Raw genomic sequence first — 21,123 nt, 5'->3', positions numbered from 1 at the left:
GGGAACCCTGCTCACTGTGGCAGCCTGGATGGGAGGGAGCTTAGGGGAGAATACATGCATGTATATGCATGGCTGAGGCCCTTGCTGTTCATTTGAAAATATCAATACTATTAATTGGCTCAACACCAATATAAAACAAAAAGTTAAAACAAAACAAAAAAATCCCCATACAAAACAAACAACAAAAAAATAAATATCCTCAAATTTTGCACTCAGAAAATGAAGTTTTAATTTGAGCTTTATATAAGTTATGTGTCATTTTGAAAGTTAAAGGTTTATTTTGTTTACATAAGTGGTGACAAGGCCTGTGATCCTTCCGGTGTTTGGCGTTGCATGTAGCCATGCTCTGAGGCATGGAAGAGAACAAAATGATCTCTTAGGGGTCCCTTCCAGACACAGGACTCTCTACAAGTGTTAACCAGAGCCTTGATGGTTTCTTCAGTGTTTGGTTTCTTTGCACGCTGAGCCACGGGTGGCTGTACAGCAGCTTCACTTGAGTGGGACATAAAGAGAGCCAGTCAGCAGCTGCACCCTTCCTCTCAGCTAGCTTATGTTTTTTTTATTATTAACTAAAAATTTTTTTTGTCCATGCCATATGGCATATAGGATTTCAGTCCAGGGATGAAATCTGCATGCCCTGCATTGGAAGTGAGGAGTCTTAACCACTGTACCACCAGGGAAATCCTCAAATAGCTTGTGAATAGATAGTTTGAGATGAATATTTTATAGAAGCAGATGATATTTTGGAAAATTTAAGCATTCTTAATAGAGAAAAGTCTTTGTGAGTTCCAAACTGGAAGTCCAAACATACGAAAAAGGGGTGAAACCACAGGCTGGCACATTCAGTGGAAAGTGGATGATGTAAACGAATGTCAGCCACAGGCCATGGTGGGACCTCTCCCTTGCTGGTGCCCCAAGGAGGCTGGAGCCCCGAGAGCCTGGAGACCCCTGGAGGGAGCCTGCCCGGGGCCCCTGGGCTGCCACGTTCCGTGGCTTGTTCCTTTTCAGGAGGCCACAGAAAAGCCAGGTTTTGGTGGTTTGGTTTGTTGAGCCCATTGACTTCTTACAGGAGAAAACAAGGCAGTTTTTGAACACCACTCAGTACATCTGGCAAATAAAAGTGTCCTTGGCTGAATTTGATGCAGTGGACTTGCCAAGGTGTTCCCAAGCCAGACTTTGCCCAAGGGCAGCCCTAAAACCAGGGTGGCTGTTCTCAAGGCAAGTTATTTCCTTCAGAGTTGCATGCTTTTATATTTTTGCAAATGATTCAGATTTTCTGCGTGTGTCATAGTCTTTCCCATTATTGACATATTTAGAACTGAGTGTGATAAACCCCATTTTAGTTGCACCAGAGCTCTGCCTTCACTGTTGCTACAGTTATTTCCTGACTCTTCCAGCCGACAGCTGGCACAAATAAACGAGTGAGTAGATGGAGTGAATGGTGGGCGTGGGGCTGTATGGCTGAGTTCTGATGGGCTGGGTTTCTGAACATCAGTCACTGAAGCACATTCCCAAGAGGGCTGACTGAGGTCATAATGATTGCAGTAAATTCATATTGCATATGTTTTGCTTTATATAGCCTGTCACAGTTTTTTGGCGTGTTGTTCTTACCCTAAAATATAGTTCTAAAGGGGCTTCCCAGGTGGCTCAGTGGTTAAGAATCTGCCTGCCAATGCAGAAAACATGGGTTCGATCCCTGGGTGGGGAAGATACCCCCTGGAAGAGGAAACGGCAACTCATTCCACTATTCTTGCCTGGAAAATCCCACGGATGGAGGAGCCTGGCAGACTATAGTTCATGGGGTCACAAAAGAGTCAGACACAACTTAATGACTAAGCAACGACAACACTTTAAAAATGTCAGTTAGACCCTATAGATGAAATTCACTTCTAGCATTGTCTTCTAAAAATATGATAGGAAGCCTATGGCATGTTTAGGATATATAATTTACATAAACTATAGTCATGTGTAGGGAATATGCAGCAACACAGGGTTTCCAATTCTTTTAGACCAGAAATTGCATGGTTTAGAGGGATCCATGCCCAAGAGTGACCTGTGTACATGTTGGTAGACAACTCATTTATCTCATGTCAACATTACCTCGGATGAGGTGATGGTTTTTAATCAGAGGGGCCAACTGGCTCTAGGGAAATGTTTGTCCTAACTCCTCAGGCCCCCACCCCCACCACCGCTTACAAGGGGAAGATTATAGTGTCAGTCCACAAAACCAGTCTATCAGGCAGCTGTTACGTTGTATGCAGGGCTCTGCAAAGAACATTAGCCTCACACTCCGCAGGAAACAAATAATTAGTCACTGTTCACCACAAATTCAAGGAAGAAGATTGTTTAAATAGCCCAGAGCCATTTAAAGCTCTAGGTTTTTCCAATTTGTACCTTGGTAAGATATTTCCTTCCCTAAATTGAGAGAGTTTGCATGAAGCACACAATAGCAAGAGTATTAAATCCAGGGTGGTAGGACAAACATTGTACCAGGCTCAAAAAACTATCGCAGTGAATAGAGACATAAGGAAGTAAGAGGAACTGCCGATGATTGAACACTTTCTCACTTAATACCTAATAATCAGGGGAGGTATTGTTATCTCCCTTTTACAAATGAATGAATAACACGAGGGTTAGCCAGCTGGGGAAGTTGCCCAGGACAATACAGATAGTAACGAGTGTTATCAGAATTCAGACTCAGATTTATCTAGCTGAAGTTGGGCACGTAAACCCTTCACTGTCTCTCATAGAGAACGTGAAACGAGGTGGAATGAGGTACCCTACTCTGAGACGGGAGTGGTGTTTTTTGGAGTTCAAACAGGAGAAAATGGGAGGAAACAGGGGCCCTTGTGAAAGAGGTGAAGGGAACAGTGGGTGGAGGGAGGTGATTTCTGCAGGGTGCGGAGAAGACCAAGTTGAGGGGCTGAGGAGTGAGGGGAAGATCATGGGAAATAAGGAAGCCAGGACTGACGAAGGTGGCGCTGGAGGACAGAGTGAAGAGGGGGGCAGGGAGCGGGGACTAATGCACTAAAGAAGGGGTGAGTGAAAGTCGCTCAGTCATGTCCGACTCTTTGAGACCCCATGGACTATACAGTCCCTGGAATTCTGCAGTCCAGAATACTGAAGTGGGTAGCCTTTCCCTTCTCCAGTGGATCTTCCTGACCCAGGAATCAAATGGGTCTCCTGCATTGCAGGCAGATTCTTTACCAACTGAGCTATCAGGGAAGCCCTAAAGAAGGGGTAACAAATAGTCTGTTGGATTGCAAGGGGATCAAACCCATCAATCCTAAAGGAAATCAACCCTGAATATTCACTGAAAGGACTGATGCTGAAGCTCTAATACTTTGGCTACGTGATGCGAAGAGCTGACTCATTGGAAAAGACCCTGATGCTGGGAAAGACTGAAGGCAAAAGAAGACAGGGGCAGCAGAGTATGAGATGGTTGGATGGCATCACTGACTCAATGGACACAAGTGTGAGCAAACTCTGAGAGATAGTGAAGGACAGGGAAGCCTACCGTGCTGCAGTCTATGGAGTTGCAGAGTCTGACAAGACTTAGTGATTGAACAACACTGGCCAAAATGATTGGATTTTTCTGTAAGATGTTATGGAAAGCCTGAATGAACTTTGACCAACTCAATAATAAGTGGTCTCAGCCTGTAGCTCACCTGTCTCTGGGTTTCACAGAGAATCCTTATCAGTATTGAAGAGCTGGGGAGGGAGATGGAGACTCACTGAGGTGAAGTTTCTGAGAGCAAAGTGGTGATAAATGAGATGGAAAACCTTTGGCTTATGGAACGTTATGGGCTTCCCAGGTGGTGCTAGTAGTATAGAGCTTGCCTGCCAATGCAGGAGATGTAAGAGACGCAGGTTTGATCCCTGGGTTGGGAAGATCCACTGGAGGAGAAAATGGCAACCCACTCCAGGATTCCTGCCTGGAGAATCCCATGGACACAGGAGCCTGGTGGGCTACAGTCCATGGGGTCACAGAGTGTCGGACATCCCTGAAGTGACCTAGCATGTCAGCAGAAACGTGCCCCTGTTGGGTGACACGCCGAGGCGGTCTGGGGGCTGAGATGGACTTTCTCCTTGGGGAGCTCACAGCCCTTGAGGCCTCGCTGTCAGGTGGGACTCTGGGGACCCCTTCCTGGGGCTCATGTATTTCAGGGCCACAACCCTGGTGATGATTTTCTGCGCGTCTAGCTGTCTGGGCCCAGCGTTGTGTCCTGTTCTGATGGCCTGTTCCTGTTTTCTCAGGGGAGCTCTACTTCTTGGCCACCTCTTACCCCAGTGCCTATGCACTGCACGGATCCATTTACAAATTTGTTGACCCATCAAGGTGAGATTGGGGTTCCTTTTCTTCTCAAGTGATTTGAATTAGTCCTTATCTCCGTGGCAGATCAGAAAGACAGTCTTCACTCCCCAAGAATGACTATCAATAGACGTGATCAACAAAGCAAATCTTTGCTTTAGATTCAAAGCAGATTGGACTGATGAAAGTGTAGGACAGTTATGGAATATTTGGGAAATGAGCTCTTCGTGGCTGAAAATGAAGATCTTGAGCCTTTATAGGACGACTAGTTGTAGACCTGTAGCTCCTGTCTTTTTTTTTTTTTTTTGGCCACACTGTGCTGCATACTGGATCTTAGTTTCCTGACCAGGGATTAAACTTGCACAGTGGAAGCGTGGAATCTTAACCACTGGATTGCCAAGGAAGTCCCTTGTTTGTTTGTTTTTTTAAAAATATGCTTCTGGAAACTTCTGTCTGGGATCATCCGACAGTGGTGTACAACTCTGACCACCTGAGTAAATATTGCTGCCCTTCCGTGGCTTGGTCTTTGGCAAATACAGTTGGCCCTCCATATCCGTGGGTCCCATGTCGGTAGATTCAACCAACTGCGGACCAAAAATATTTTGAAAACTTCTGGAAAGTTACAAAAAGCAAAAGTTGAATTTGCCATGCCTCGGCAACAATTTCTGTAATATTTGCAATTGTATTTACAACTAATTGCATAGCATTTGCATTCTTAGGTAACGTGAGTAATCTAGAGATGATTTAAAGTATACGGGAGGATGTGTAGGTTATATGCAAACACTCCATCGTTTTATATAAAGGACTCGAGCATCAGTGGGTTTTGGTATCTGTAGTGTCTTGGACCTGTCCCACGAGAGTCCCAGAAGCAGCTATATCTTCAACTGTTAGGTTTCTCTGTGTCTCCACTTGACTGTTTCTAGAATTCAGGGACAGCACTTATTCACTAGGTGGACCCTATGATGTGTAACTCTGCTTCTCTGCCCACCTCCCTCGGGGACTAACCGACCTCCACTCATCTGGCAAAAGCCAAATTACAGCTTTGCGGGGTTGTTGAATGTGCGTCCCTATCTGTCCCTGGGAGGGTGATGCGGGGTATCCATCCCGAGAGCTCTGGGCAGTGCACTGGATTTATTAATATCTCAAGATTCTTACCCAAAGCAAAAGTCTCTCCACAAATCAGCCTGAAGGTAGACCTGCCAAGGACGACTTCCCTTGAGGCTTACGTTACCTTATCTGGGGTAGTTATTCAGAGGACATTTGGCAGCTCAGTCCAGCTACTGGTGAGGGCTCAGAAGCCTAGCCTAGCTCACTTCCTCTTGGCAGTAGGGCTCCCTTTAGGTGTTCTCAGAAGTTCCTGGAAGGGGCTTTGTCCTTGAGATTGTGCCTGGGGGCTCTCCCATTGGGGGGCAGGGTTGCCAGGGTGAATTAGGGACTGTCTGTCTCCACTGCTGGGTCTCCTCCATGCAGATCTCTGTGTTCCAGGGATGGAGCAAACCCAGGGTCTTTAAAGTGCTTCTGGTGACTGACCGAGACTGTGTGGGGAGTTTTCTGCTCTTTGAATCAACATGTTTCCTGGGTGAATCCCTTCTTTCCTCTGAAAGTTTCCTGATTAGATTAGGGGATAATTTAGCTCACCTCTGGCAGCATGAGAGGTCAGTCATAAAGCAACTGTGAAGGCTGTTCCACCTAGAAGACATTGACATTTATCGAGGCATTTCTGTGTCCCAGGCACCGTGCTGGGGGCCGTGCATGCAGGCTGATATTCAATGCTGACAGAGTCCTAGCGAGGCAGGGTAACACCCTCAATCAACAGATTATGGTAACAGCCTTACTACTTTCACTCGCTTGCCTGAGGTAGAGCTAGTTAGAGGGGCCAGAGGATGGGAACACATCCCTCTTTCTGGATCAGAGTCTTTTCAACACCGCCCATTCAGTTCAGTTATAATGACGACTTGAATTGTAGAGACTTAAAAATTCTGTAGCAATGCATCCCAATTCTGCTCTTTTCATTCTTCAGCCCATCTTCGCACTAAATGCACCCATCCCAGCTGGGTATGAATGCTGAATGCTGGGTATGAATCTTGGCTTTGCTACCAACTAGTTGGAAGTGCTCCTAGTCTGCAAAGCCCCTCTTATTTCAGAAGATGCACTCGGGGGACATCAGTGTAAGAATCAAAATACTAGGAGGCAGAGGGGCTGGCCTTACCTAAGGGGCTGCGCAATGAGTATCTGAAGAGATTTTCCTTAAAGGGAATCGCCACTACCATCAGACCAGAGGCAGAGCATCGTTCTCCTCATCACTATCACTACCATCATCACCCACAGAGCGTTTGTATGTGCCGACCACTGCTTCAAGTGTTTTTTAAAATCTCATTTAAAAAACAGTTTAGGACTTCCCTGGTGGTCCAGTGGTTAAGACTCTGCAAGGGGCATGAGTTCAATCCCTGGTCTCCTCCCCTGGTCCCCAGGTCAGGGAAGTTCCACATGCCACACAGTGTGGTGAAAAAAACAAACCACCTCCCACCCCATAACAATAACAACAAAAACAGAAAATAAGTTATCCATTCATCACTTATGGTGTGCCAAGTACACAGGTTTTAGTTAATCCTCCCCATCTCCCTGTGAGGATGGTGCTGTTATTTTTTCTACGTTAATATTTGTGAAAAGTGAAGCTCAGCAAGGCTTACTTGCCTGTGGTCCCGAGGACTTGAACCCTGTTCTCTGTGGCCACGCCCATGCCCACCGCCTCCCTCCACTGTCCCCCAAGGGCCTGCAGTGTCCCTGTGATGCCCGAGTCCTTCCTCCTCTCCACCTGAGCTCACTGAAGAGTCCCTGCTTCATCTGTCCCATCCCTGTGGGGAGGGGGAGGCTGAGCTCAGTCCTTACACCTCTATACCTGTGGGTGACCCCGATTTCCTGGTTCCGTCCTCAGAGTCTTCTGTCCTCACTTTTTCCATCTCCTTTCAGGAGAGCACCTCCAGGCAAATGCAAGTATAAACCAGTGCCGGTGAAAACCAAGAGTAAGCGGGTCCAGTTCAGGCCACTCGCCAGTGAGTCCACGTTTTGTCTTTAGGCTCAGGCCTTGGCATCACGGCCCTGGCTACAGTGCCCCGTGCAAACAGCTGCCATCCCGGGGTGGCAGGTCCTCTTTTCTCACTTAAGGCTTAGCCTCTGGATGAGGACTATAACCTGCGGCTCAGTCTGTGTGTCTTGGTTGTGCACCAGGGGGAACATAGGCTGCCCTTCATTCATTCGTTCATTCAATCATTCATGTATTCGTTCTTTCATGTAGTACTTTGCAGCAGGCCTTGTGCTATTCCTTGGGGATATATACACCAGTAACTTGACCAATAGGAGTTAAGAGCCAAAGGAGAGGGGGGCAGGGAGTGCAGGCACGTGAAGAAATAAAAGAACACTGAGATTCTGGCTAGAAGGATGTCCAGGTGTCTGAGAGGGCCCCCGAGAGTGAGGAAGGACCTCTCCCTTGGGGTAGGGTGGGGAGTCAGGAAACACTTCTGGGAGAGAGGTGGTGTCTTAAGGGCACTGTTCTACAGGTACGCATTACTGGAGCGACCCCATTACAAAAGTCTTTTATTTAGATCAAGGCCAGGGAATTAAACATATTAATTTCAAAAGAATTTATATTCAAGAACCCTCAAGTGGGCATAGGATTCCTGGGTGGCACTTCCCTTACCGCTGCTTCCCAGGACTCATATTTCTCCTAAACTAATGCTCATTTCCAGAGATGGTCTTGGACTTGCTAAAGGAGCAGTCTGAGAAAGCCGCTAGAAAACTGCCCAATGCGACTTTAGCTTCCAGTCCAAACCGGGCCTCATCTCAGAAAGACTCCTTCAGGAGGCCAGCTTCTCCCACAAGCAGCCGGAAGACATCTCCAAGGCCTGGTGCAAAGAAGAGAGCCAGGGTGTGGTCCCCAGGCTCTCAGGGGAAGAGGAAAGGGATCCCCAAACGCCCTGGTGGCAGAACCAGGCAGGCCGCACGGCAGAGACGAGCTGGCAGAAGTCTCCCTCCGCCTCTTGGGTCAAGGTGGCCGCTCAGGGGACCAGAAGCACCTCACCACGTGGAAGCTGCTGCTGCTGCTGAACCTGACCTTAGACGTGCGGGAAGCCAGGGGTGGAGGTGGGGGCCGGCAGAGAGAGCCTGAGTCGGGTGGCCGGGCTGTCCTCTCCCCGAGTCCTGCCAGCTGAACGGAGGCTCCTCATCTGCTTCTGCGGGGAGACCAATCCCCACCTGGCTGGGGCACCTCGATAATCATGTGCACTAATCTGTAAGCCTGCTTCAGATCCCGCTGCATGTTTCCGTCTTGCTTTGTAAGTGCCTGTAGGCAGCAGTGATACATCAACACTGGCTCAAATGGACATAGATCCTTTGAGCTCCTTGATGTTTGTCTGGCGTTAAGAAATCTGACGTGCCTCACCAATTAGCCTTAAGAACCATGTCTCTCCCATGCTTCCTCCCAGCTCTAAGAGGAGGCCTTTAATGGCAAGTTTCCAAGGAGAACCTCTTCTAAAGTGGTCATCTCCTTTGCCCTCATTGAAGCTCAGGGTCTGAATAAGGGCAGGTCCTATTCTGTACCTCCACCTCCGGCAACTACTGTTTTGCTCTGGCAAATAGCATAATAAAGGTGATTCCATTGTGCCTACCTGTTGTGTGCTAAGTTTATATACACTTTTTGAAACCTCAAAACTTTGCATCGTGTGTGTGGCCATATAACTTATGTTGAAGATGAGAAAAGTGAGGCTTGGTGAGGCTAAGCAGTGTGCCCTAGACCATAGCAGTGAGGAGATAGTCAACTGTTCAGCTGGACTTGAACCAATGCCCCGGTCTGCCTCCTGTGAACTTGCCTCCCTCTAGGGCCCCCAATGAGGATCGGTGACTTTTAACCAGGTATTTGAGGAATGAAAGCACTAAGAGAGGAAATGATCCCTGTCTTCAAGAAGTTCTCCAAGTTCTGCAAAGCATCCAGAACAGTAAAGACAATTTGACTTAAGCAGAACAAAACCAAAAACGCCAAGGTTGTTAAGGACTTTTAGAGGTCATGCAATTCCTGCTTCAGATGAGGTTGAACATACCCCAGACAGATTATTTTAGGCTTCCAAAGAAATAGATTCCATTTTTTTTCTTTAGCAATCTCCATTCGTAGGGTAACCTAACCTAATATAAATACACCAAACTTCTCTTTGAGTCTCTTTCTCTTTTTTCTTCTTTATTAAAGATGCAAAACGCTGGTCATCATTTTCTGAAGACCATTTTTAGATCATCTCTTAGCTATCTCAGCTTCCCAGTTGACTCAGTGGTAAAGAGTCTGCCTGCCAATGGAGGAGACACAGGAGACATGAGTTCGATTCCTGGGCCAGGAAGATCCGCTGAAGGAGGAAATGGCAATTCACTCTGGTATTCTTGCCTGGGAAATCCCATGGACAGAGGAGTCTGGTGAGCTACAGTCCATGGGGTCAAAAAGAGTTGGACACAACTGAGTGACTGAGCATGCACCCACGCATGGATCTACCTGCCGTTACCCCATCTCATGGTTTTGCTTTGCTTTACTTTCGCTTACCTTTGTAGCTCTTACAAACACTCTTGCTGACTGAAAAAAATTGCACGGATGAAAGTTGAGAGTTATATTTTATTTGGCAGGCTTACTGAGGATTATAGCTCAGGACAGCAACCTCTCAGCTCTGAGTGACTGTTCCCAACAGGTAAGGGAGGAGCCAGGGTTTATAGGAGTTTTTGCTGAAAACAGACGAACAACATGTGGTTGAACATCAAAAGATTAATGCTAATCCCAAAGAAAATGGACGGGTCATATTAAAGATCTCAATGCTTTTCTATGTATGGGAAGATGCAAAAGGGTCTGGGTTTATTGAAATTACTCCTTAGATATGCATCTTAACTATCTAGAGCCAATATCTTGTTTTTCTTCATCCTGAATTCCCCTGAAGGTGCGCCGTCAGGGTTGGCTTTAGTGACTAATGGCTGGCTGGCCACAGCATCGCTTGTTTACTGAAATGGTGATGTTCTTTGTATACACTCTCTAGGATATTTGTACACACTGTCTAGGATAAAAATTAATTTCAGGGTCTGACCAACCCTGACATTTTGCACTTTTAGCTTCTCATATGAAGACACCAACGAAACAATGGGAGGGCTTACACTCTGCATCATTTTGTTAAAAGATGGCTGAAAATCTTGCTTCAGTTCAGGGAGACTAAATCTAACCTTGGGAACAAATATATGTGCTCACTCTGCCTCACTTTTTCCCCTGTACAATCTTTCTTCAAAGACATGTGGGTCTGACCCTATTTAATGAATATGAATGCAAAAATGTTCAACAGAATTTTAGCAAACTGAATCCAACAATACATAAGAAAGATCATACAATAGGATCAAGTTGGATTCACTCCAGAGTTGTAAGGATGGTATAACACATGCAGACCAATCAATGTGATATACCACATTAATAAAAGAAAAGACAAAAACCATGATTATCTCAGTGCATGCTCAGTCACTCAGTTGAGTCTGACTCTTGTGACCCCATGGACTGTAACCCCCCAGGCTCCTCTGTCCATGGGATTTCCCAGGCAAGATTGCTGGAGTGGGTTGCCATTTCCTACTCCAGGGGATTTTCCTGACCCAGGGATTGAACCTCTGTCCCCTGTATCGGCAGGCAGATTCTTTACCACTGAGCAACCTGGGAAGTCCTGATTATCTCAATAGGTGCAGTAAAAGCATTTGATGAAATTCAACATGGCTTCATGATAAAAATCTCTCACCAAAGTGGTTATAGAGAGAACATATCTCAATAAAAGCCATTTATGACAAACCCACAACCAACATAATAATGTAAAAATCTGAAAGCCTTCCTGCTAAATTCAGGAACAAGACAAGGATGCCCACTCTAATCACTTCTATTCAAGACAGTATCGGAAGTTCTAGCCACAGCGGTCAGGCTAGAAAAAGAAATGAAAGGTATCCACATTGGAAGGGATGAGGTAAAATTGTCATTATTTACAGGTGACATGATCTTATATACACATAACCCTAAAGACTCCACACAAAAATCATTAGAACTAAGAAATGAAAGGGGGAGGGATAAATTAGGAGAATGAGATTAACAGATACAAACCACATAAAACAAAAGTGTATATATACATATATATCTGAATATATATATGTTTCTGTGTACCTGAAAATAAAACAATATTTTAAATCAACTAAAATTAAAACAAAAAAAGGTCTGAAAGTGTTTTGGGTCTTGAGGGAAAGGTGTTCAAAGTTCATGTGTCTAAGTACAGGACCACATCCATCAAATTCAAGGCCTTCTGAACACAACTTTTCAACAGGAGGACACTGGGTCTAGAGATGGGAGCTGAATAGGTACCCTGAAATGCTGGGAACCTGGGGAAGGGGCAAAGTATTCCTCTCTGGCCGAGTGGCTTTGTTTTCTGGAAGATGACTGGCAATGCCCATGAACTTTCACCAAGGGGTAAGTAAGTAAGCGTCAGTCACTCCGCCGTGTCCGACTCTTTTCCACCCCATGGACTGTAAATCCATCAGACTCCTCTGTCCGTGGGATTTCCCAGGCAAGAACACTGGAGTGGGTTGCCATTCTTGTCTCCAGGGGATCTTACAGACCCAGGTATTGAATCTTGGTCTCCTGCATTGCAGGCAGATTCTTTACTGTCTAAGCAGCCAGGGAAGTCTAAATAACCAATAAAAGATGAGTGTGTTTTTCCAGAGCTGACATCTTGGGAACCAAGATAGAAATTCTTACAGTTACATCATTCTCAAAATGAACCCAGTTTAAGAAATGCATTTTCTTATTTTTTGTGGAGTTTAAGATTATATTAGGGAGGTATGTAATTTCAGCTCAACCAATGCCACGGTTACTGCTTGCCAGGCACAGTACTGGCTCTGGGAGACCCAGAGATGAAAGGTTTACCTGGCATGAACACAGGTTAAGAATTAACTTGAACTCAAGGTCACAGGATTGTGCACCATCCAACAGAAATGAGAGCTGCAAGTGGAAGCCACACATGTAACTAAAAATTTTCTGTTTCTAATTTTTTCCAAATTTTTCATTAAAAACAAGTAAAAGTAATGCAACTATATTTTAGTTAACCCAATATATTACATGGACATGCGTTTAAGCAAGCTCCTGGAGATGGTGAAGGACAGGGCAGCCTCGCCCGCACCTGCTGCAGTCCATGGGGTCGCAAAGTCAGACACAACTGAGCGACTGAACAACAATACATGACAGCTTTGTACCAATACATAATCAATGAAAAATTACTAACGGGATAGTTCTCTTTTTCTGTACTAAATTTTCTAAATCCAATGTGTAATCTATTCTTTCAGCATATCTCAGTCCGAATGTCCACATGTCACGCACTCAGTCAAGGGCCACAGGGGGCTAGTGGCTTCCTTACAAACAATCCTTTATCAAGAAATGCTGGGTGGAGAGAATTCATATAGTCAGAAAAGGCTCTCGCGACTTTAAAAGTCATGTGGTATTCTGCAATTCAGGGGAAAAAAAACGAAGACATAAGACCGGCTGCAAAACTTGGCTTCCAGAGCAGCCCGGGACTGTTTATTTTTGGGAGTCGCTCCCCCTTCCTCTCCAAAGGGTAGGGCCTTGGAGCCAGGCTGGGCTCCGAAGCCCGAGCGGCCACGTGTCATCACGGCGCGGGCCTCGGTCCAGGCCACGCTGGCCAAACTCGGAGTCCGGGAATCGGCTCAGAACGCGCAAGCCGGCCGCGGACAGGCGAGTGGGCGCTTGGCCACAGCGCCTCCCGCCGGCTGTGTGGCGCAACTGCAGGCGCAACACCGCCTCCGCGCGCGCCCCGCCCGCGGCGCATCGCCGGGCGCCAGCGCCCCCTCTGCCCTTTTGTGGCTCAGTGCAGGGCGTGATTTTGCAGGGCGTGGGAACGAACCCCTGGAGCCTCGCGCCTCCTTTTCGGGAGCTTGGGCCCCAGGTCCTGGTAGCGCCGCGTCGCCGAGGACAGCTTTTCCTTTTCCTGCTGTTTGTTGCATTCCGGTATTTTTCTCTTCCGGGTCATTTCTAAAGCACAGTAAAGCGTATCAGGAGCAGTTACTTTTAATCCTGCAAGAAGTAACGTTTTCAGAAATCATTTTGTATGTTGGGGCATATTTACAACGGGACGATTTAAAAATAGAGAGAAGGAAGAGGCCCCAGCGAGGATCGAACTCGCGACCCCTGGTTTACAAGACCAGTGCTCTAACCACTGAGCTATGGAGCCTCCTTGCTACCTGGCGCGCTCTAATTCAGGGACATTGGAAACAATATTGCTTTCTGGCAGTCGGATAAGAGTTTAGCCTGTGCATCCTCTATCAATGGCAATTACGAAAACATCATAAGTAGAAAAAACCCGTTCTGAAAATCGTATATTTGTGATTATGAATCACTAAATCATACCTATGATAAGTTACAGATACAGATAAGTGCTGGAAGGGAAAAAGCAAAAATAAAAGTGTTCTGATATTACTAGTGGTATACTTTTACATCTTAAAAGAGTCTCCAATCTGTTTATATGACAATTTGCATCATGTTTCACACAGGGAAGTTGTAGGGTTCTTATTAATTAAGTTATTGATTATGGATGAATTAATTGATCCAACACTTATTTATTATGTACTTACATTCTATTAGACGTTAGAGTGAATAAGTAAAGCTTGTCCCTGCTCTTTTTTAAAGTGATTTGGATCATGAAACGATGCCTTATTTCCTTTTGCTTAATTAACTATTTACTGAAGGGATGAAATTATGCCGGCAGCAGGAGCTAGCACCACGTGAAGGAGAGGGTGAGCATCACGCGCTCCCAGTGGTCTGCGGACTTAACCTCTCTTACTTACTTTCTTCAGGTGTCTGCTCACGTTACCTTTCACAACAAGACCCTCCCACCCCTTACTTAAAGCTGCGCCATCGTCCTTATCTTGCCCTTTTGCCCCATGCTACTTACCTAACCTTTCCTACTAGATAATGTGCTTACTATTATGTCTATTATTTCTCCAGGTTAGGATGATGGTTCTTTTGAGGCCAAGGGTTTTTGTTTTATTCCCTGCTGTATTCCCAGCACCCAGAATAGTGTCTAGCACACAGTAGGTGCTCAATAAAGGCTGTGAGCCAGCAGAAATCAGGAAGACACTTTGGGAGATCAGAAATAAAGTCTGGGAAATCAGAAATAAAGGCTGTAAGCCTGCAGAAATCAGGAAGTCATTTTGGGAGATGCCTTCTCATCATCCTCCCTTACTTCCAAGGCCTCTCCATCCAAGTTGGAATTTTGTAACATCCTTTATTTTCCTGTGTTTCATCCAGCCCAGCATTTCACATGGTGAACTCTGTATATAAGTTAAATAAGCAGGGTATCAATATACAGCCTTGACGTACTCCTTTCCCAATTTTGAACAAATCCCTTGTTCCATGTCTGGTTCTAACTGTTGCTTCTTGATCTGCATATAGATTTCTCATGTGGCAGGTAAGGTAGTCTGATATTCCCATCTCTTGATGTTTTATGGTTGGCCTCAGAATGTTCATGGCACTGGTGAGTGTATAATGAGGCTCAAGGTCCACTGGAAGTTGAATCTTCCACAATCTTGCACCTAGTTGGTTCTAACCAGTTTTTGTCATGTCCTGTGGCTGTTTCATTCTTTTCAAGGCTGTGCCTTGCCTCCTTCCCTCCTGTTTCACCTCCATTCCCTTGATCCTGTGCTGTCTCTGACAAGTGGAGCTTCACCAGCAATTTTCACCTGCACCAACCCTCCTCACAGCCCTGGTGAACAGGATGTGCAGGCAGTTGCAGTGGGATGTGATAGAAAAAAGGCCCCTCTCCTCTCTAACTTCTGAGCTGTAGGATAAAGGACATAAAATGAAGGATGAGATGAAAAGAAGGATCAGGAGGGTGGGCATCCTGTAAAGAGTTTAATTAGCTCATAAGTAGTCTGGTGTTAGAGAAACAAGTGTAAGGAGGTTTTATATTTAATTTTACATCCTCCTTTACTTCCTCCTTCTCCTGACTCACTTTATCAAGCCCCTGGTGTCTCATTTGGTAAAGAATCCCCCTGCAACACGGGAGACTTGGGTTCAATTCCTGGGTTGGGAAGATCCCCCGGAGAAGGGAACAGCTACACACTCTAGTATTCTGGCCTGGAGAATTGCATGGACAGAGGAGACTGGCAGGCTATAATCCATGGGGTCACAAAGAGTTGGACACAACTGAGTGACATTCACTTTCAGTCTGGTGTTAGAGAAACAAGTGTATGGAGCTTTTATATTTAATTTTATGTCCCTTCCTCCTTCTCCTGGCCCCCTTTATCAAGCCCTTTCACCACCTGTAAAATGGAGTTGATTATTTCGGCTCCATCTTGGAGCACTTTGGGGAATTCAGCACAATTGAGAACTTGACCCTGGGCAGTGAAGTGCCAGCTACAAACATGACAGACGATGTGCTTCATGGGCTGAACATTCCCTCCCAGTCTAGGGTCGACCCAGAGTAGAACATCTCAGGGGGAGAGTCCAGCTTGAGGCGCTGGGAAGTAGGGGAAGGCATCCCAGGCCCAGTTGGAGTGGAGGGAGAGGAGGAGATGGAAACGGAAGTCCCCAGGCTGTGCGCTGTGTTCCTCCTGCTGTAGGCAGCACTTTGCGCGGCAGGCGGCTTGCCTTGCTCGCCCATCTGCAAGCTTGCCTTTCTCTCCAGCTGCGCGGGGCTGAGTCCCTGGCATTGTGGTGGGGGGAGGGGGACAGGACCGAGCCCGGCGGCCCACCGCCTGCCCGGGCATCCATCGGCTCTTCTGCACTGTCCTCAGCATCATTGTCTCGCACCCGCTGTCCCAGGAGCAGGCCTTATTCCAGTGCATCCACTGTCAGACTCGAGGTCAGAGCATGTGTGGCTCAAGGGTCAGGGTGGACTTTCAAGCTCATTTAGCCTGCACTTCATTTTGAAGACGAGGAAGCTTCAGGCACTGGCAACAGCAGGTCCAAGATGAAAGGTAGGCTCTTGAGTGGGGACCCCCAGGATCAGGGTGTGGAGGGAGGGAGGGAGTTGGGGGGGGGTCTTCCCTGGGATCTGGCCCCTCATGACACCCATCCACAACTGAGTGAGGGGTGGGAGGCCGGAATAGGACCCCTTAGCTGGGAGAACCCCAGAGTCTGGGCATGGAGGGAGAGAGGAGCAATGCTAAGGAAGGGGAGGGCCGGGAAGCCGGGGACCCTGTTGCTTTATAAACCCCATACAGATTCACAACGCACGGTACCCTTGTGTCCCAGGAAGCACAGAGCGTACAGTTGTCTACTTTCAGGAGATTCAAAATCAAGAGGATAGGAAATCACTGCCTTCCAGGTGTCCACGTAGTGTTGAAGAGGAGGGACAGATACCTGAGTGCATTGCCACGTTCTTGGTGTCCAGTCAAGCTGGCTGCCTGGCTCAGGTGTCTGAATTCTGGCCTACCCCCCTCCCCAAGTTGGTAGGGACTCAGGACATAAGAGGGGCTCAGGGGCTCAGAACCTGGGGGCTGGGGTCAGGGGCCCTGAGTCCTAGCTGACCCTGTCCTCTATTTGCCCAGCTCCTTGCTGGGAGGAGGATCTGTCACATCCTCCACAAAGACCCAGGGCACGCAGTCCTTCTCACCATCCTGGGCCCACACCCCTTACAGCGGTCCAGAGTTCAGAAAGAGTTCAGAAAAGAGCCAGGAGTAATACCAACGAGGGCGTTCCTGATGGCTCCATGGTAAAGAACCCAACTGCCAATACAGGAGCTGAGGGTTCGATCCTTAGGTTAGGAAGATTTCTTGCAGAAGGAAATGGCAACCCACTCCAGTATTCCTACTGGGAAATTCTGTGGACAGAGGAGCCTGGTGGACTACAGTTCATGGGGTCGCAAATGAGTCTGACATGACTTAGCGACTACATAACAACAGAATCAATGAACCACTGAAGCAGTAAATAGAAAAGTATTGTGCACACACCAAAAAAGGACAGTTTGTAAATGGGGAGCAGTCAAACTGAAACATGGAGTGAGGCTCTGAGGAATATCGTTATGAAGCAGCTTATCCAGTGTGGAGGTGCTTCTGTTGATTCTTCACGTTCTTCTCAGTTACCGATTTAGAATTATTTACAATATTAGAATTTTCTGAAATGAAAAGGTATCAGTGTTTTGGTTACCTCGTATCAGTTTGGGGGAACAATTGAAGCTTTGCATATGATTTTCAGCAGCAGAAGGAAGAAGTGATCCAGGTCAAGTTAACCTTGCTTGTCTTGCAAAAGAAGCTAAATTAAGCTTTGCTTGTATAACTAAACTGAACTTGTCTGCTCAGGGGATTTTTGAGTCTGGTCTCTGTGTTTGATTTTAACAGGCCAGACGTGTCTAGCTCGTGGGTGGGCAAGGTCTGACCTCCTGGGGGCAGCTTGAGCCTAAATGCCTCCCTGTTCTGTGAGGATCTAATGGAATGCCCCCGCTTATTAAAATCATTGTAACAAATTCACCTCCTGGATGTTGGTCCCATCTCACACCAAACAGACCTCTCCCAGATAGGATTTTAATTGGCTTGCTGGACTTTTGGATGCGATTGATGGATGGTTCGGCTCCAGTTCTGAGTCTGGAGATAGATGTGAACCAGCAGTGCAGGGCTGTCAGCGGGTCAGGGTGCACAGCCAGTTAGCCTAAACATCAGTTAGCTGCTGGTGTTCAGTTGTTTTGGGAGGAAGGAGCCTGGAAAGGCAAAGACCAAGGAGGATGGGGAAAATGCTCCTCTAGCCCCCAGGTGGCACTAGCGGCAAAGACCTCGGCTGCCAATGCAGGAGATGTAAGAGACACAGGTTCCATCCCTGGGCGGGGAGGATCCCCTGGAGAAGGGGATGGCAACCCACTCCAGTATTCATGCCAGGAGAATCCCACGGACAGAGGAGCCTGGCTGGCTGTGGTCCGGAGGGTTGCAAAGTCGGACATGACTGAAGCGGCTTGGCGTGCACACACGCAGTCCCACCGCGGTGATGAATTAACTTGCAGTGCTAATTTCCTAACTCGGACAAACTCTCATTTGGTGGGCTCCCCTGACCCTGGTGCCTGTTCCTGAGCTGCTGAGCCAACAAAGACTCACTCACACCGGGGAGGTGAGGGCTGACCACTTGCAGATCAAAAGGCAGTGGGAGGGCAGGGCAGTGGGAAGACCAGGGACTTGGGGGATCTGGTTGACTTGGTTCGAAGCTGGTGGGACTCGGTCCTGGTCACCTTTTGCTGAGGGTGTCAGGCTGCAACCACAGACCAGCTCAGGCTTCAGTGCCAGAGGGACCTGGTGCCCAGCCAAGCTCTGCCCTTTGCTGGCTGCATCAAAGTCACCTAATTTTTTTTTCTTAAACCAAACCTTTCTTTTCTTTGTTTTAACCAAACTTTAAAAAATTTATTTTATTAATATTTTTTGGCCACACTGTGCAGCATGTGGGAGTCTGGTGCCCTACCCAGTGATTGAACCCACACCCCCTATGCTGGAAGCACAGAGTCTTAACTACTAGACTTACCAGGGAAGTTCCTGAAGTTATCTAATTTTTGAGGATCCGTTTCCTCACTTGTGCAGAGGGACTGGCTGAGCATCCGTACTTCCCAGGGTGGTCATGAGGATAGAATGTAATTTTGGTGTAAAGATGCCAGCCTCAGTCCCCTTCAGGTACCTTCCACTTGGATCTGCAGGTCCGATTGGCTTTGTGGCCTTCCCTCTGACTGTGGCAGAGACAGCCGGGAACCTGCAGTCCTGGCAGAACCTCTGCCCTCTGTCCCTCAAACATTTCAGCCTCTCAATCTCCGCTGGACACCTCCCATCAGCTTGTAACATGCTCGAGTCTCTCTTACGGAAAGCATGGTAAAACAAAGCCAAACAAATCAAAACAAAAGTCTCCCTCCACTCCAGGGAGTTGTCTTCACTCGTTCTGTAATAGAGAAGAACCTTTTTACTCTAGTACAAGTTAGTCACTAAGTGGAGTGTTGCCTAGAGCTTACATTATAATGGCCCATCTCTGGACACCCTGCCTCCCAGGTCATGAGCATTAAGTTAAAATATGTTTAACTCACAGGAAACCTCCTGACCAGGCCCATATGTGAATGGCTGCAGGGAGGAAGAAATGAATACATCTCCTTTGGAGCCTGGCCAGAATTAGGACTTTCCCTTCTCCCCTTTTAGGATAAAAGGAGTCTGAACTCTAACTGGGGAAGGATGATGGTTCTTTGGGATACTAGTCCACTGTCTTCTTGGGCTGCTGGTTTTCTGAATACAGTCTCTATTCCTTCCCCAGCAGCCTGTCTCTCCATTTATTGGTCTGTTGTGCAGAGAGCAGCATGAGCTTGGGCTAGGTAGCTGTTCTCTCTGTTCTTCATCTCCCACTCATTCGACTCACCGAGTCCCTTCCATCCCATGGCTCCCATGAAATGACCCTCCCTGGCCCCTTCATGGATAAAACCTTGGTGTCTTGGTAGCACTTGACCACACAGACCATATCTTTTTCGATATGCTCTTCTGTGTCCTTTATGGTTCACATCCCGAGAGCCTGCTCAGCACTTTTTTTTTTAGTTGCACCATGCGGGGTCTTTAGTTGCAGCATGTGGGATCTAGTTCCCCGACCAGGAATTGAACCCGGGCCCCCTGCATTGGAAGCGCAGAGTCTTAGCCACTAGACCACCAGGGAAGTCCCTCTCAGCCTTCTTTATAGACTTTACAGGCACATAGGGGCCAGCCTGCATGAGTTTGAATTCTGGCTCTTTTTCTGCCAGTCTGGGAACCAGTGGTGAACCAAACCGGACATGGTCCCTGCACTTGCATGGACCAGTGGGAAACCGCCATCATTCAGATAGTTGGTGGCATCATGGGGACCAAGGCCAAGGAACAAGAACAGTGAATGCAGACATTTGTAAAATGGGGATAATAATGATGATGACGTTAATAACAACAGTACCTTCTCAGGAGGGTACTTGCAAAGAAGAAATGAAACAGTGCATGTAAATACTTTACCCAGAGGCTGGTGTCTCAGAAATGCTTCATCCATGTAAATTACTTTTATTACTTCTTTTGTACCTAAAAGTATTGCGTGAAGCTCTTCCAATGTAGTGGGGTCGCTCACAGAAATGGAGGTGGTGGGAGGCAGAGGAAAGGATGAGGCTGTAGTTCTGTAGCCAGAACTCCTCTCGGGCACCTGCTGAGTGAGATGTTATCACTCGCCTTTGGGCTGAAATGGGAGGCAGTGAGTCATGTTCAGAAAGGGGAGCTTCTCTCACCTCTTGAAAGACCACAGATTAGAATTAACCTTATTAAAGGCAGACAGGGCAAGCGCTCAACGAGGCCAGGAGGGGGATAGTCTTTCAGTGGACGCAGCTGTCTTCTGTCATGTTCCCTGCTCTTTGCAGCCTTTTGTGGAAGGAGTTGCCACCCCCAGCTGCCATAGACAGTGGGGTAGGGTTTCCAGACTTTTGGTTGGTACAGTGGGAGGCTGGAAATGATTCGTTCAGGGACTGGAGGGCAGTTGAGACACTGAGGCGGGGAGGTCCCAGGAAATTGTTCAAGGCTTTCGGGACAGTCTTTGGAGACAGAGAAACCAGGTACCCCTACACCAGCTTTGTGTATCATGGAAAGGGGAAAAGAGGACCTCCTCTCTAAGGGGAACTGGGTCCTATAGTAGAAACACAAAACTTGAGGGGCTTAGTCCTATTTGTCTCAGTTCTGACTGTACATTGAGTTCCCAGGGAGCTCAGAAATGTTATGGTCCAGGTCCCAGAAATTCTGGTTTAATTGTT

The 21,123-nt window shown here is 47.2% G+C and overlaps 1 protein-coding gene and 2 non-coding genes across 3 annotated transcripts in view; 1 reads left to right on the top strand and 2 right to left on the bottom strand.

Annotated features, from left to right (window-relative positions):
* Window positions 1–13,398, top strand: part of HHIPL2 (HHIP like 2) — a 29,948-nt gene extending 16,550 nt beyond the window's left edge. The window contains exons 7-10 of the mRNA XM_065937122.1: window positions 4,258–4,339; window positions 7,283–7,365; window positions 8,059–8,452; window positions 12,960–13,398. Coding sequence (XP_065793194.1) covers window positions 4,258–4,339; window positions 7,283–7,365; window positions 8,059–8,452; window positions 12,960–13,398 — 998 coding nt within the window. The remainder of the gene's footprint in view (window positions 1–4,257; window positions 4,340–7,282; window positions 7,366–8,058; window positions 8,453–12,959) is intronic.
* A 122-nt stretch (window positions 13,399–13,520) lies between these two features.
* TRNAT-UGU (transfer RNA threonine (anticodon UGU)) lies at window positions 13,521–13,593 on the bottom strand. Its single transcript has one exon. It is a non-coding gene; the product is annotated as a tRNA-Thr (tRNA).
* Window positions 13,594–19,948: 6,355 nt separating this feature from the next.
* Window positions 19,949–20,021, bottom strand: TRNAG-UCC (transfer RNA glycine (anticodon UCC)). The gene has a single exon. It is a non-coding gene; the product is annotated as a tRNA-Gly (tRNA).
* Between the last annotated feature and the right edge of the window lie 1,102 nt (window positions 20,022–21,123).

This window comes from Muntiacus reevesi, chromosome 5, assembly GCF_963930625.1.
Source record: "Muntiacus reevesi chromosome 5, mMunRee1.1, whole genome shotgun sequence".
NCBI classification, from domain to species: Eukaryota; Metazoa; Chordata; class Mammalia; order Artiodactyla; family Cervidae; genus Muntiacus; species Muntiacus reevesi.
The sequence above is the reverse complement of the archived record's forward strand: the minus strand, read 5'-3'. Positions and strand labels throughout refer to the sequence as shown.